The following is a 12858-nucleotide window of genomic DNA, read 5'->3' on the forward strand; positions in this document are numbered from 1 at the left end:
ACGATAAAATTTACCCTTGCAGGTTTCATCCTTTTGAATCCGACCCAGTATTCGTATTGAAAACCGCTGCGTCCTCATGGAGGTTAAAATGATCTTCTACAATATGCTGATGGAGTTTATGTTCGAGAAAACTACCAATATATCGGTTCAATTGCAACTGGCACACATTTATTTCGGAACGTCATGCGATAAGGAAATGTACGTTGAATTTCGACCAAAAAATTAAAAAATATACCGAAAAAAATCAACTGCCTCGTTCTGACTTTACATTCTTTTATTTGATAGAATTGAGAAAACATCAAATCGAAATTTTTGACCAGAAAATGCAAAGAAAAAGTCTTTCTAGTAAAAAATAGTTAATTCATCTCAAGAAAACATGAAGCAACACACTTAATTCAACAACAAGAGATCTCGTTTGCTTCCGTTTTGGCAATAAGTAATAAGTTCAGCCTTCGTTATGTCCATTTTATCTTCTTACAGCTAACTGATGCGAGTTGGTGAGTGGCTATATGGTATTCCTTACCACCACAATGATCAGCAAAACAAGTTCAACGATTCATCTGCGAGAGATACTCTTCGGCCTGTTCGCGTAGGACATCAACTTGTTCCATAAGTTTCGCCTAAAAGTAACAACAAGTTGTAATGTAGTAATGGAAAAATGTGGAATCAGCCTCAACTGCATGCATGCATTACCTTCGCGCTCAGTATCAATTGGTTCGCCGTCCTGTAGTTCATGTATTCGATGGTTTCTACCAGCTCCTTCGATTTGGCACGGGCTAAGGAGCCGAGCGTCGTGTACCCCGCCCGGTACAACTGTTTGGCACGGCCCTGAAAAAAAAACAACGATTATAATTTTGCCACACGCGAATGCCGCGAGATCGCAACTTACCAGCTTCATCGATGCCAGCTCCATCAGTGGCATCAGCTCGAGCTTACAGTAGTGCGTCAATCGTTTGGTCATGCCCGTCAGCAGGTGCTGGAACACCCACAGTTCCGGGATTTCCTCGCACATCCGCAGCAAACTGTGCGCTGTCCCAGCGGCGGCGGTCATTAGCGTCTGAATCGCCCCCGCGCTCACGCGGTACTTGAGGGCAACTTCCTGGAGATCCGTTTGGCTCCAAAGGTCGTGTACGATTAGCACACGGAAGAAACGCTGCATTAGGAACATTGTCTCGTCGGGTACAGTGCGGCGCTTTAGAATTTTCTCTATAACCACTTGACTGATGTTGTACCTTGCGGCGATTTTCCGCAGTGCATCCGAGAGTTTACTGGTCTGAAAAAAGTATTGCAGTCAGTTAATAATCTTTTTGAATTGAACCTCTTTTTAATGCTTAATATCAAGGGCACATCCTTATCACCGCACTAACCCATTTTTACGATTGCCTCTATACTTGAAAACTCGTTTATTCTTTTGATGTCCAACCACTACACTGCAACGTTTACAATTTTTCTTGCAAAGCTACGTGAAAGTCGGATATGATGAAATTATAGCAACTTTAATCCTTCCATCTTGCTGAACTGAAGCTAAAGATTTTTTTATAGTTATTTTTAAAAATAATAAGTTGAGGAAGACCTAGAAAAGACAAGAACAAACTAGAAGGCAGTCTTCCATGATTCGCTCTTAGAAAAAGCATTTCTAAAATTTCATCAAAATTTACTTCATCCATCACTACTCGATTTTGAAAAAACGATACAAGAACAAAACAAATGGTATTTGAGTGCTTTTCAAACGAATGCTTTAGCGTGGTTCGCTCTATGGAGCTATGAAAAAGATAAGTTTCAGATAACAAATACATACAAATAATACAAATAGGATACAAATATATTTCACGGTTGTTTGTGGTTCAACTTGCGGTGTTTAACACTTAACGTTTAAGAAACAATACTTGCTATCGTTAAAAAAGGGGTACTTACCAGAATGATCAAATCCTCAATTTTGAAATATACTTCCAATCCGTCCTCCAGCAGAATGAGGAAAAGCAGATCAAACTCATCGAGCACACACAGTCGTTTGCCTAGTTCCTGCATCTCGTTGTAGAACCGGACCGCTCGCTCTATGTCGAACCCGGCTCGGATGGCCGCCTTGCCAAGGTTGATCACTTCCAGCGGGCTCGTTCGATCGATCGTTTTGAAAACCTTACCCGGACGGGAAGGTGTCTTGTGTACTCGAACGAACGCCTGTCCTACCGCTTCCTCCGATCGTCCATCTGCGGCACTGATTTGTACAACCATGTTCGTGGGATTGCGCAGACAGCTATCGTGCGTTGCCTTGATCGCATTTCCCTGATACAGCTGCACGATCGTTTCATCGGTGATGGCCTCGAGATCGATTTCGCGTCGCTTCGCTTGCTGCGCTAGCAGTGTGCTTCCAACCATCGCTTGAAGCGCATTCCGTGTCTTACAAAGACCGAGCCCGATCGAGCCGAGTACGAGCGATTTCAAGCAGGCTCCTTCGTCTTCCAAGAGCGCCGACTCGGCGAAGTCCAGTGGTGAGCAGAACATCTCGCAAATTTGCGGAATATCGCGCATGGCGGAAATAAGTATGGAATCGCCGGTGTCGTGTTTACCCGCACGCCCTGCCCGGCCAACCATTTGTTTGTAGCGACTTAGCGTAAAAAAATCGCTTCCAATGTAAGGAGAGCAGATTATTACACGTTTCGCCGAAAGATTCACACTGGCGGCCAGAGTGGAAGTGCACACGATCACCGAAAGGATGCCGGCCCGGAATGCATCCTCGATCATACGACGCTCGTCCTGCGTTAACCTACCGTGATGGTACGCGACCCCGACACGAAACGAATGCGGAAGGATTGGTGCAACGGACCCGTCATCCTGGAGAGACTTTATAATCTGCGCTTTTTCCTCTGCCCGGTGCTGGGCAAATGAATCCGGCAAGTTGGCCGCTAGCATGGCGCACAAACTTTCACACCTGTTTCTGGTAGGACAAAACACCAAACACGAACCCTTGGGGATTACTTCCATGATCAGACCAATCACATGGTCCACGTCGATCCGCCGCAGTTCCTCACCGTAGTTAAACTCTAACTTTCGCTTTTCTCCTAACACATCAAATATGCGTTCGGCTTGGCTGCGAACCTCGAACAGATCTTCCCCCCACTTGATGTATTCCTTCAACTCCACCGGCCGATTTTCGCGACAGTAAACGTCGGCTAGCATGAAACGGGCCAATTCACCCAAGTTTCCGATAGAAGCACTCATTCCTACGATCTGAATTCCGGCTCGTAGCGACTGCACCTTGGTGATCAACATCTCCAGAGTGCCCCCGTGTCGCTGCTCTCCAATCATATGCAGTTCGTCGATCACGATCAGCCCGATCTCGTCCGCGCGACCTACCTCGATGAGAGAGTTCATGAGGATGAGCGATTTTTCGATCGTACACACAAAGATCGTGTTTTTTCTGTGCCGTTTGAGCGGCGGACATTGTCCCCTACCACCGGTGTACTCCTCCAATAAAAACTGCAGCTCGATCGAGAACGGAGTGAGCGCGATCAGCTTCTCCTGAGCGGATGAAACGTACGGCACGACGAACATGACGTTCCGCAGGCGGCAAATAATCTCCCGTAGCATAAGAATCTCCGCCACCAGTGTCTTTCCACCGCTCGTTGGCAGTGCGTAGATCAAATTACGTCTCTCGTCGATCGCCGGCAAGTCCAGACACTCCTGCTGCCAATCGTACAGCTCGCCAATACCACGAAAGTCTCGCAGCATTCGCCGAACGTTGTTCGGTAGCCCAAAGAACGGACCCTTCTCGAGGAAAAGCGACGATACGTGGGGTACGGTGAACTTTGGCTTTGTAGTCTGATCTGAAATTCCCTCATCACGATTGATGGCCGCTATGGTCGAGTTGCTGGTCCTCATTCGCGAGCTTCCCTCGCCTATCGCATCCGCCATCGGCTCAATGTTGGTCATGTCGTGCAGCGTTCGGTCACAGATTTCAAAAATCCGCAGCCCTTCGCTCACCTTCTGCAGCTCGAAGGTACGTTCGGCTTCAGCGGCTACCTGCTGGAAATGTGACGGACGCTCCGGATGACCTATTTGTGATGCACCGATCGCGGCGATTCGCTCCACCCCCTCATCAGCGAGGGACTCGTCTTGCCGCATGTACTGCGAACAGATGTCCTGGTTGGTGTACACCTCGAACCCGTTACTCTCTCGCAGCATATCACCGACGTGCGTTACTGGTTTGGTGGACCCGATCCGTTTCAGTTTAGCCTTGATTATTTCGTCCGTGTCAAGTTGTTCATGGCTGTCGATCGGTACCTGCCCACATGGTAGCATTTCAGCATCGTCATTTTCCACCCCGGACCACAGAGGACGAACCGGAGGAGTTTCCTCGTTTGCAACGTTTGACCGATTTGATGTAAGATTTTCATTACAGCCACTGTCCCTCCCTCCGTCGCGCACCTCGCTACCGTCCATGTTCATTTTAAGCACATAAATCTTTCGACTACTTACAGCTGATTTTTGCAGTTTCGGAGGACTTGCCATAAGCCTTCTTTCAATGGCTGTTACAGGAAAACAGTTTTGAAATAAAGTAAAAAGTATCTTAAATCCTACGTTATTGTCACTCGTATAAAGCGTTCACCTACCTCCAACTGATTTGGAACGTTTTCGAAACGGCGTGATCGGTTGATCGGCTGCGGCGCGTGTCATATTTCCGCCCCATGAGGAACGCGGCATCGAACGCTTGACTTTTTTCTCGATGCTGGCCAAATCGACCGCGTTCAGCAACGTGTTATCTAGCTCCAAAAGTTTCGTACTTAAGTCATCTTTGGGTTTGCTGGTACATGCTGTGACCGGTGCTCGGAAATCAACCGGGTTTGCTGCCGGCGCTGCTGAAGCTACGCCCCTGGCTGCCGAACGTTGATTCGGTGAAATCAAGCATTTCTTCGCCGTTGTGGGAAACTTCTGTCGACCGCGGGAACTTCGATTTCCTGACATGGCTGGCGTACTGTTTTTAATTTAAAGTAATGTGAAGCTTTAATCAAAACGATGTTGTATTTATTTTTCACTGAATTTTAATGACGTCATAACAATTTGCACCTGCTTAGGAAATTGACAAACTTACAGTTCCCCAACAAGTGAAGAGGAAGGGGTGTGCTCTGTGTTTATTTGACAATCATGAATCGGATGTGTCGCATTGACAATGCGTGTGATTTCTTTTTGGGGATAATAAAAAATTTGGATTGAACGGAAATTATATGCAAGCACAGTTATTTCGGGTTGTTGCGTTAATCATTTTGCGAACGAACATGAAAGCTGAAAGAAAACATTTCTACCGATACACTTCATTGAAGGTCTTCCCGGTCAAAGCCGCTTATATCGTCAAATAAACAAAACCGGGAATATGTCGAGTTTTTCGCAACCAGTCCCGTATGATGATAAATTTTTGGATAGGTCAAATAGAGATGAAGAAGATTAATTTAATTTCGATTTGGTCAGATGCTGATTAAAAATATGTTTTAAGCACAGAAACAAATACAAAATTAATTACCGTATGAAGTGTCCTCTTTGGCAATTGTCTTCTTCGTCAGCATGTTTACAAAATGCGGGTTCAGTTCTTCAAGTAGGTGGTCGTAGATCAATAAAAAAAATAATTTAATTTCATGTTTTAATGCTAGAAATAGTACTTTTTTTTTGAAAAATTAAAACATAATTATCTCAAGTCCGAACACTGACGACAAGCAAATAGGATGAAGATTTATAATTAAAGAACACATTTTTGCGGGTAAACTTTACCGAAGGTGATTCCGGTGAGCTGTATATTGTCAAATAAGCCAATACGGGAATAAGTTGTGTTGTTTGCAACCGATCTCGCATTATAATATATTTTTGGAATGGTAAATTGAAGACCGAGAAAACTTATTTCATTTCGATATGGTCAGATGAAGATTAAAAAAAGTCTTTTGTAGCAGAAACGAACCATTATTTCAACAACGTATGAAGGTGGTTTCAATGAAACCATGTTTACAAAATGCGGGTTCAGTTCTTCAAGTAGGTGGTCATAGCTCAATAAAAACAATAATTTAATTTCATGTTTTAATGCTAGAAATAGTACTTTGTTTTTGAAAAATTAAAACATAATTATCTCAAGTCCGAACACTGACGACAAGCAAATAGGATGAAGATTTATAATTAAAGAACACATTTCTGCGGGTAAACTTTACCGAAGGTGATTCCGGTGAGCTGTATATTGTCAAATAAGCCAATACGGGAATAAGTTGTGTTGTTTGCAACCGATCTCGCATTATTATATATTTTTATAATGGTAAATTGAAGACCGAGAAAACTTATTTCATTTCGATATGGTCAGATGAAGATTAAAAAACGTCTTTTGTAGCAGAAACGAACCATTATTTCAACAACGTATGAAGGTGGTTTCAATGAAACCATGTTTACAAAATGCGGGTTCAGTTCTTCAAGTAGGTGGTCATAGCTCAATAAAAACAATAATTTAATTTCATGTTTTAATGCTTGAAATAGTACTTTGTTTTTGAAAAATTAGAACATAATTATCTCGAGTTCGAGCACTGACGACAAGCAAATAGGCTGAAGATGTATATTTAAAGAACACAATTCTACGGGTAAACTTTACCGAAGTTGATTCCGGTGAGCTGTATTTTGTCAAATAAACAAATCCGGGTATAAGTTAAGTTGTTTGCAACCGATCTCGCATTATTATATATTTTTGGAATGGTAAATTGCGGACCAAGAAAACTTTTTTCATTTCGATATGGTCAGATGCATATTAAAAAAAGTCTTTTGTAGCACAAACGAACCATTTATTCAACAACGTATGAAGATGGTTTCAATGAAACCATGTTTACAAAATACGGGTTAAGTTCTTCAAGTAGGTCTTCGATGAGCAACGAATAAAATAATTTCATTTCTTGTTTTTTTGCTAGAAACAGAACATTGTTTTTTATTAATTGAATAAATATTAATTCGTTATCATAGGACGTATTTCTAAGAAAGCAGGAGAAAGATAAATGTTGAAAGAACATATTTTTAAGATTGCGGTTCATCGTAGGTGCACCATGGTACTGGTCATCACTGCTGATATCGGAAAAACCACAAAACCGGAAATAAGTCTGGTTGTAAGAACCCGATCTCGTATTATTATATATTTTTGGAATGGTATTTTAGAGACCAAAAGCTTCATTTTTATTATATATGCGCAGACGTAAATTAAAAAAAAATCTGTTACAGCAGAAACAAATAATTATTCCGTATGAAGTTGACTTTTTGACAATTGTCTTCCATTTTGTCGTGTTTACAAATTGTGGGTTCAGTTCTCCAACGAGAATTATGAAAACCAACGAACAAATTTTAAATTATTCTTGTTTTGAAATAAGTTGCTCACTCTGGCCGTTATATTTAATTTAATGATGATTCTTCCACATGACCGCAACAATACTGGAACATTTACGCTGAAAGAAACAACGTTTTCTTGATTTTGTTTGTGAGCTATTGAAAAATTAATAACTCCTTTTCGTTCAACTGACATTTCGGGAAGCAGGACAGAGAATCGACTCAATGTACCTGCCGAAAAAAACGACGCCATTTTACAGACGCCTTCCTACGGACGAAAGAAGCAAACTCAACCAATTTACTACAGAAAAAATAAAAAGTTTCGTGCAGAAAATGGCCTTGAGTTGGATAAACGCTACTGAGGATATGTTCGGATCGGCGGAGACCGAACAATGTGCGAATATCGGTAACGTTCCTGCCGAACAGTGGACGGTAGCCGAGTACGATGATTTGGTCCACCAGCTTCGAGCAATTTTGCCAGCGGAGGACGAGAAGAAAGCAGACGACCGGATTCAGCAAATAAATTGGACTCGCGTCGCTGTAGGCAACCATACGCCCGAAGAAGCAAAGAAGGCGACAAAAATGTTGTTGCAGAGAGTCGACGCGTATCGGACGCTGGACGAAATGCTCTGCATCGTGCAGAAGAAAGGAGTCCGGGAGTGTTTGGGCGACACGCCGAAAACTACACAACAAAAAATGCAACAATATTCGTAAGTCTTAAATAATCAACCAAAAGGTGCCTTGGTTTTCATTGATTGTATTGTTTGTTTTGTTTTGATTATTTCTAGCTACCAGAACCAAACCAAAACAACATACAACAAGATAGCAAACCGCACCATAACACCTTACAATATTTTTACAAAACAACATAGCACCTTAAATCTGACTTGCGCCGACCGGAAAAAGCTGTGGAAGCATGCTGATCCTGCCACGAAACTGCCTTATATCATCGAAGCATCGCGTTCGGAAAACCACCGGCTTACAAAGGAAGAAAAGCGGCTGTTTGACGAGGCAAACGGAAAGCCCCAATCCGTTCCACTCACTACAATTGATTACTTCGTCGCAAAGTACGGCCAACATAAACCACCATATACAGCAGCGAGGTGTCACCGGGCTGCAAGGAAGCGATTCCACCGACTGCCAACAGTCCGCAAAACAGCATTCGAGAGAGAACACCAGGACGCCCTGATTAGATACATCACCGAACATATGGCGTATATTGATACATGTTCATCTTTTCAGAGGCAGGCGGAGTGGGAGGAGCTGGATCGGTACATGCAGGCTGTGGTACCGAAAACTCAAGTGGTGGACGAAGACCAGGCCAGATGCAGCGACGATGATTTCCACGACTTGCCGATTGCGGAGTCGACGGCGCTGGACGATGCATCCCTTTTTGGCCATCATGTGGATCAGCACAACAGTTGTGCTAAACGTAGAAAACCGAACAACTCATCGTCGTCGTCGAGCGTCCACGCGCTCACACTATTTTAATATGAAAAATTAATTTAAATATTATTAATGCATGCCTTCAAATAATTTAATGCATGCAAAAATGACTAACCACGTTCAATTTAAAGTAATGCATGCAATATAATAAATAAGTGCATGCAAATGTAGATATAGCTTTTTCATTTAAAATAAATGCATGCAAATAAACAATTGTTAAAACTATATCACTCGTGTTCAATTTATTTGAGTTATGGCTACGTTTTCCCCATTTTGCTGCTCACACTCTTTTATTTCAATTTCGCTTGCAGTCGATATTTATTTTGGAGATTGAATCCTCGTTTCAAAAAAAAAAAAAAACACTTCGTGCATGATAAGCTGCATCTCCTAAACCCAGCAAAGCATAGCATGGAACACAAAAAAAGCGTAGCTCAGGCTGTATCAAACCAATCTCGCAAAACAAATAAGTTTTGGAAACGTTATGCGGAGTCCAACAACATCCCGTCGAGAGCGAGAAGATGCGATGGTTTTTAAGTAAAATCAGGTATGAGGGGAGACATCACTGATTTTGGCCCCGTTGAGCCGGTTTTCAGTACCGTAAAAAACACAAAATCAAGCGTAGCTCAGGCTGTATCAAACCAATCTCGCAAAACAAATAAGTTTTGGAAACGTTATGCGGAGTCCAACAACATCCCGTCGAGAGCGAGAAGATGCGATGGTTTTTTAGTAAAATCAGGTATGAGGGGAGACATCACTGATTTTGGCACCGTTGAGCCGGTTTTCGGTACCGTAAAAAACACAAAACCTTGCGTAGCTCAGGCTGTATCAAACCAATCTCGCAAAACAAATAAGTTTTGGAAACGTTATGCGGAGTCCAACCACATCCCGTCGAGAGCGAGAAGATCCGATGGTTTTTTAGTCAAATCAGGTATGAGGGGAGACATCACTGATTTGGACCCCGTTGAGCCGGTTTTCGGTACCGTAAAAAACACAAAACCTTGCGTAGCTCAGGCTGTATCAAACCAATCTCGCAAAACAAATAAGTTTTGGAAACGTTATGCGGAGTCCAACAACATCCCGTCGAGAGCGAGAAGATGCGATGGTTTTTTAGTAAAATCAGGTATGAGGGGAGACATCACTGATTTGGACCCCGTTGAGCCGGTTTTCGGTACCGTAAAAAACACAAAATCAAGCGTAGCTCAGGCTGTATCAAACCAATCTCGCAAAACAAATAAGTTTTGGAAACGTTATGCGGAGTCCAACAACATCCCGTCGAGAGCGAGAAGATGCGATGGTTTTTTAGTAAAATCAGGTATGAGGGGAGACATCACTGATTTGGACCCCGTTGAGCCGGTTTTCGGTACCGTAAAAAACACAAAATCAAGCGTAGCTCAGGCTGTATCAAACCAATCTCGCAAAACAAATAAGTTTTGGAAACGTTATGCGGAGTCCAACAACATCCCGTCGAGAGCGAGAAGATCCGATGGTTTTTGAGTCAAATCAGGTATGAGGGGAGACATCACTGATTTGGACCCCGTTGAGCCGGTTTTCGGTACCGTAAAAAACACAAAACCTTGCGTAGCTCAGGCTGTATCAAACCAATCTCGCAAAACAAATAAGTTTTGGAAACGTTATGCGGAGTCCAACAACATCCCGTCGAGAGCGAGAAGATGCGACGGTTTTTTAGTAAAATCATTTATGAGGGGAGACATCACTGATTTTGGCCCCGTTGAGCCGGTTTTCAGTACCGTAAAAAACACAAAATCAAGCGTAGCTCAGGCTGTATCAAACCAATCTCGCAAAACAAATAAGTTTTGGAAACGTTATGCGGAGTCCAACAACATCCCGTCGAGAGCGAGAAGGTGCGATGGTTTTTTAGTAAAATCAGGTATGAGGGGAGACATCACTGATTTTGGCCCCGTTGAGCCGGTTTTCGGTACCGTAAAAAACACAAAACCAAGCGTAGCTCAGGCTGTATCAAACCAATCTCGCAAAACAAATAAGTTTTGGAAACGTTATGCGGAGTCCAACAACATCCCGTCGAGAGCGAGAAGATGCAATGGTTTTTTAGTAAAATCAGGTATGAGGGGAGACATCACTGATTTTGGCCCCGTTGAGCCGGTTTTCAGTACCGTAAAAAACACAAAATCAAGCGTAGCTCAGGCTGTATCAAACCAATCTCGCAAAACAAATAAGTTTTGGAAACGTTATGCGGAGTCCAACAACATCCCGTCAAGAGCGAGAAGATGCGATGGTTTTTTAGTAAAATCAGGTATGAGGGGAGACATCACTGATTTTGGCCCCGTTGAGCCGGTTTTCAGTACCGTAAAAAACACAAAATCAAGCGTAGCTCAGGCTGTATCAAAAAAATCTCGCAAAACAAATAAGTTTTGGAAACGTTATGCGGAGTCCAACAACATCCCGTCGAGAGCGAGAAGATGCGATGGTTTTTTAGTATAATCAGGTATGAGGGGAGACATCACTGATTTTGGCCCCGTTGAGCCGGTTTTCGGTACCGTAAAAAACACAAAACCAAGCGTAGCTCAGGCTGTATCAAACCAATCTCGCAAAATAAATAAGTTTTGGAAACGTTATGCGGAGTCCAACAACATCCCGTCGAGAGCGAGAAGATGCGATGGTTTTTTAGTAAAATCAGGTATGAGGGGAGACATCACTGATTTTGGCCCCGTTGAGCCGGTTTTCGGTACCGTAAAAAACACAAAACCTTGCGTAGCTCAGGCTGTATCAAACCAATCTCGCAAAACAAATAAGTTTTGGAAACGTTATGCGGAGTCCAACAACATCCCGTCGAGAGCGAGAAGATGCGATGGTTTTTTAGTAAAATCAGGTATGAGGGGAGACATCACTGATTTTGGCCCCGTTGAGCCGGTTTTCAGTACCGTAAAAAACACAAAATCAAGCGTAGCTCAGGCTGTATTAAACCAATCTCGCAAAACAAATATGTTTTGGAAACGTTATGCGGAGTCCAACAACATCCCGTCGAGAGCGAGAAGATGCGATGGTTTTTTAGTAAAATCAGGTATGAGGGGAGACATCACTGATTTTGGCCCCGTTGAGCCGGTTTTCAGTACCGTAAAAAACACAAAATCAAGCGTAGCTCAGGCTATATTAAACCAATCTCGCAAAACAAATAAGTTTTGGAAACGTTATGCGGAGTCCAACAACATCCCGTCGAGAGCGAGAAGATGCGATGGTTTTTTAGTAAAATCAGGTATGAGGGGAGACATCACTGATTTTGGCCCCGTTGAGCCGGTTTTCGGTACCGTAAAAAACACAAAACCTTGCGTAGCTCAGGCTGTATCAAACCAATCTCGCAAAACAAATATGTTTTGGAAACGTTATGCGAAGTCCAACAACATCCCGTCGAGAGCGAGAAGATGCGATGGTTTTTTAGTAAAATCAGGTATGAGGGGAGACATCACTGATTTTGGCCCCGTTGAGCCGGTTTTCGGTACCGTAAAAAACTCAAAATCAAGCGTAGCTCAGGCTGTATCAAACCAATCTCGCAAAACAAATAAGTTTTGGAAACGTTATGCGGAGTCCAACAACATCCCGTCGAGAGCGAGAAGATGCGATGGTTTTTTAGTAAAATCAGGTATGAGGGGAGACATCACTGATTTTGGCCCCGTTGAGCCGGTTTTCGGTACCGTAAAAAACACAAAACCTTGCGTAGCTCAAGCTGTATCAAACCAATCTCGCAAAACAAATAAGTTTTGGAAACGTTATGCGGAGTCCAACAACATCCCGTCGAGAGCGAGAAGATGCGATGGTTTTTTAGTAAAATCAGGTATGAGGGGAGACATCACTGATTTGGACCCCGTTGAGCCGGTTTTCAGTACCGTAAAAAACACAAAATCAAGCGTAGCTCAGGCTGTATCAAACCAATCTCGCAAAACTAATAAGTTTTGGAAACGTTATGCAGAGTCCAACAACATCCCGTAGAGAGCGAGAAGATGCGATGGTTTTTTAGTAAAATCAGGTATGAGGGGAGACATCACTGATTTTGGCCCCGTTGAGCCGGTTTTCGGTACCGTAAAAAACACAAAACCTGGCGTAGCT

The 12858-nt window shown here is 43.0% G+C and overlaps 1 protein-coding gene across 1 annotated transcript; it reads right to left on the reverse strand.

Moving 5' to 3' along the window:
• Positions 1-548: 548 nt before the first annotated feature.
• On the reverse strand, positions 549-4962 carry LOC131292243 (helicase POLQ-like). Its single transcript, XM_058320796.1, has 5 exons — positions 4611-4962; positions 1915-4526; positions 890-1273; positions 694-828; positions 549-620 (listed from the first exon to the last, which is right to left on the reverse strand). The coding sequence occupies exons 1-5, from the start codon at positions 4960-4962 to the stop codon at positions 549-551; spliced, it is 3555 nt and encodes a 1184-aa protein (XP_058176779.1).
• Between the last annotated feature and the right edge of the window lie 7896 nt (positions 4963-12858).

Source organism: Anopheles ziemanni (genome assembly GCF_943734765.1).
Source record: "Anopheles ziemanni chromosome X unlocalized genomic scaffold, idAnoZiCoDA_A2_x.2 X_unloc_41, whole genome shotgun sequence".
Lineage (NCBI taxonomy): Eukaryota > Metazoa > Arthropoda > Insecta > Diptera > Culicidae > Anopheles > Anopheles ziemanni.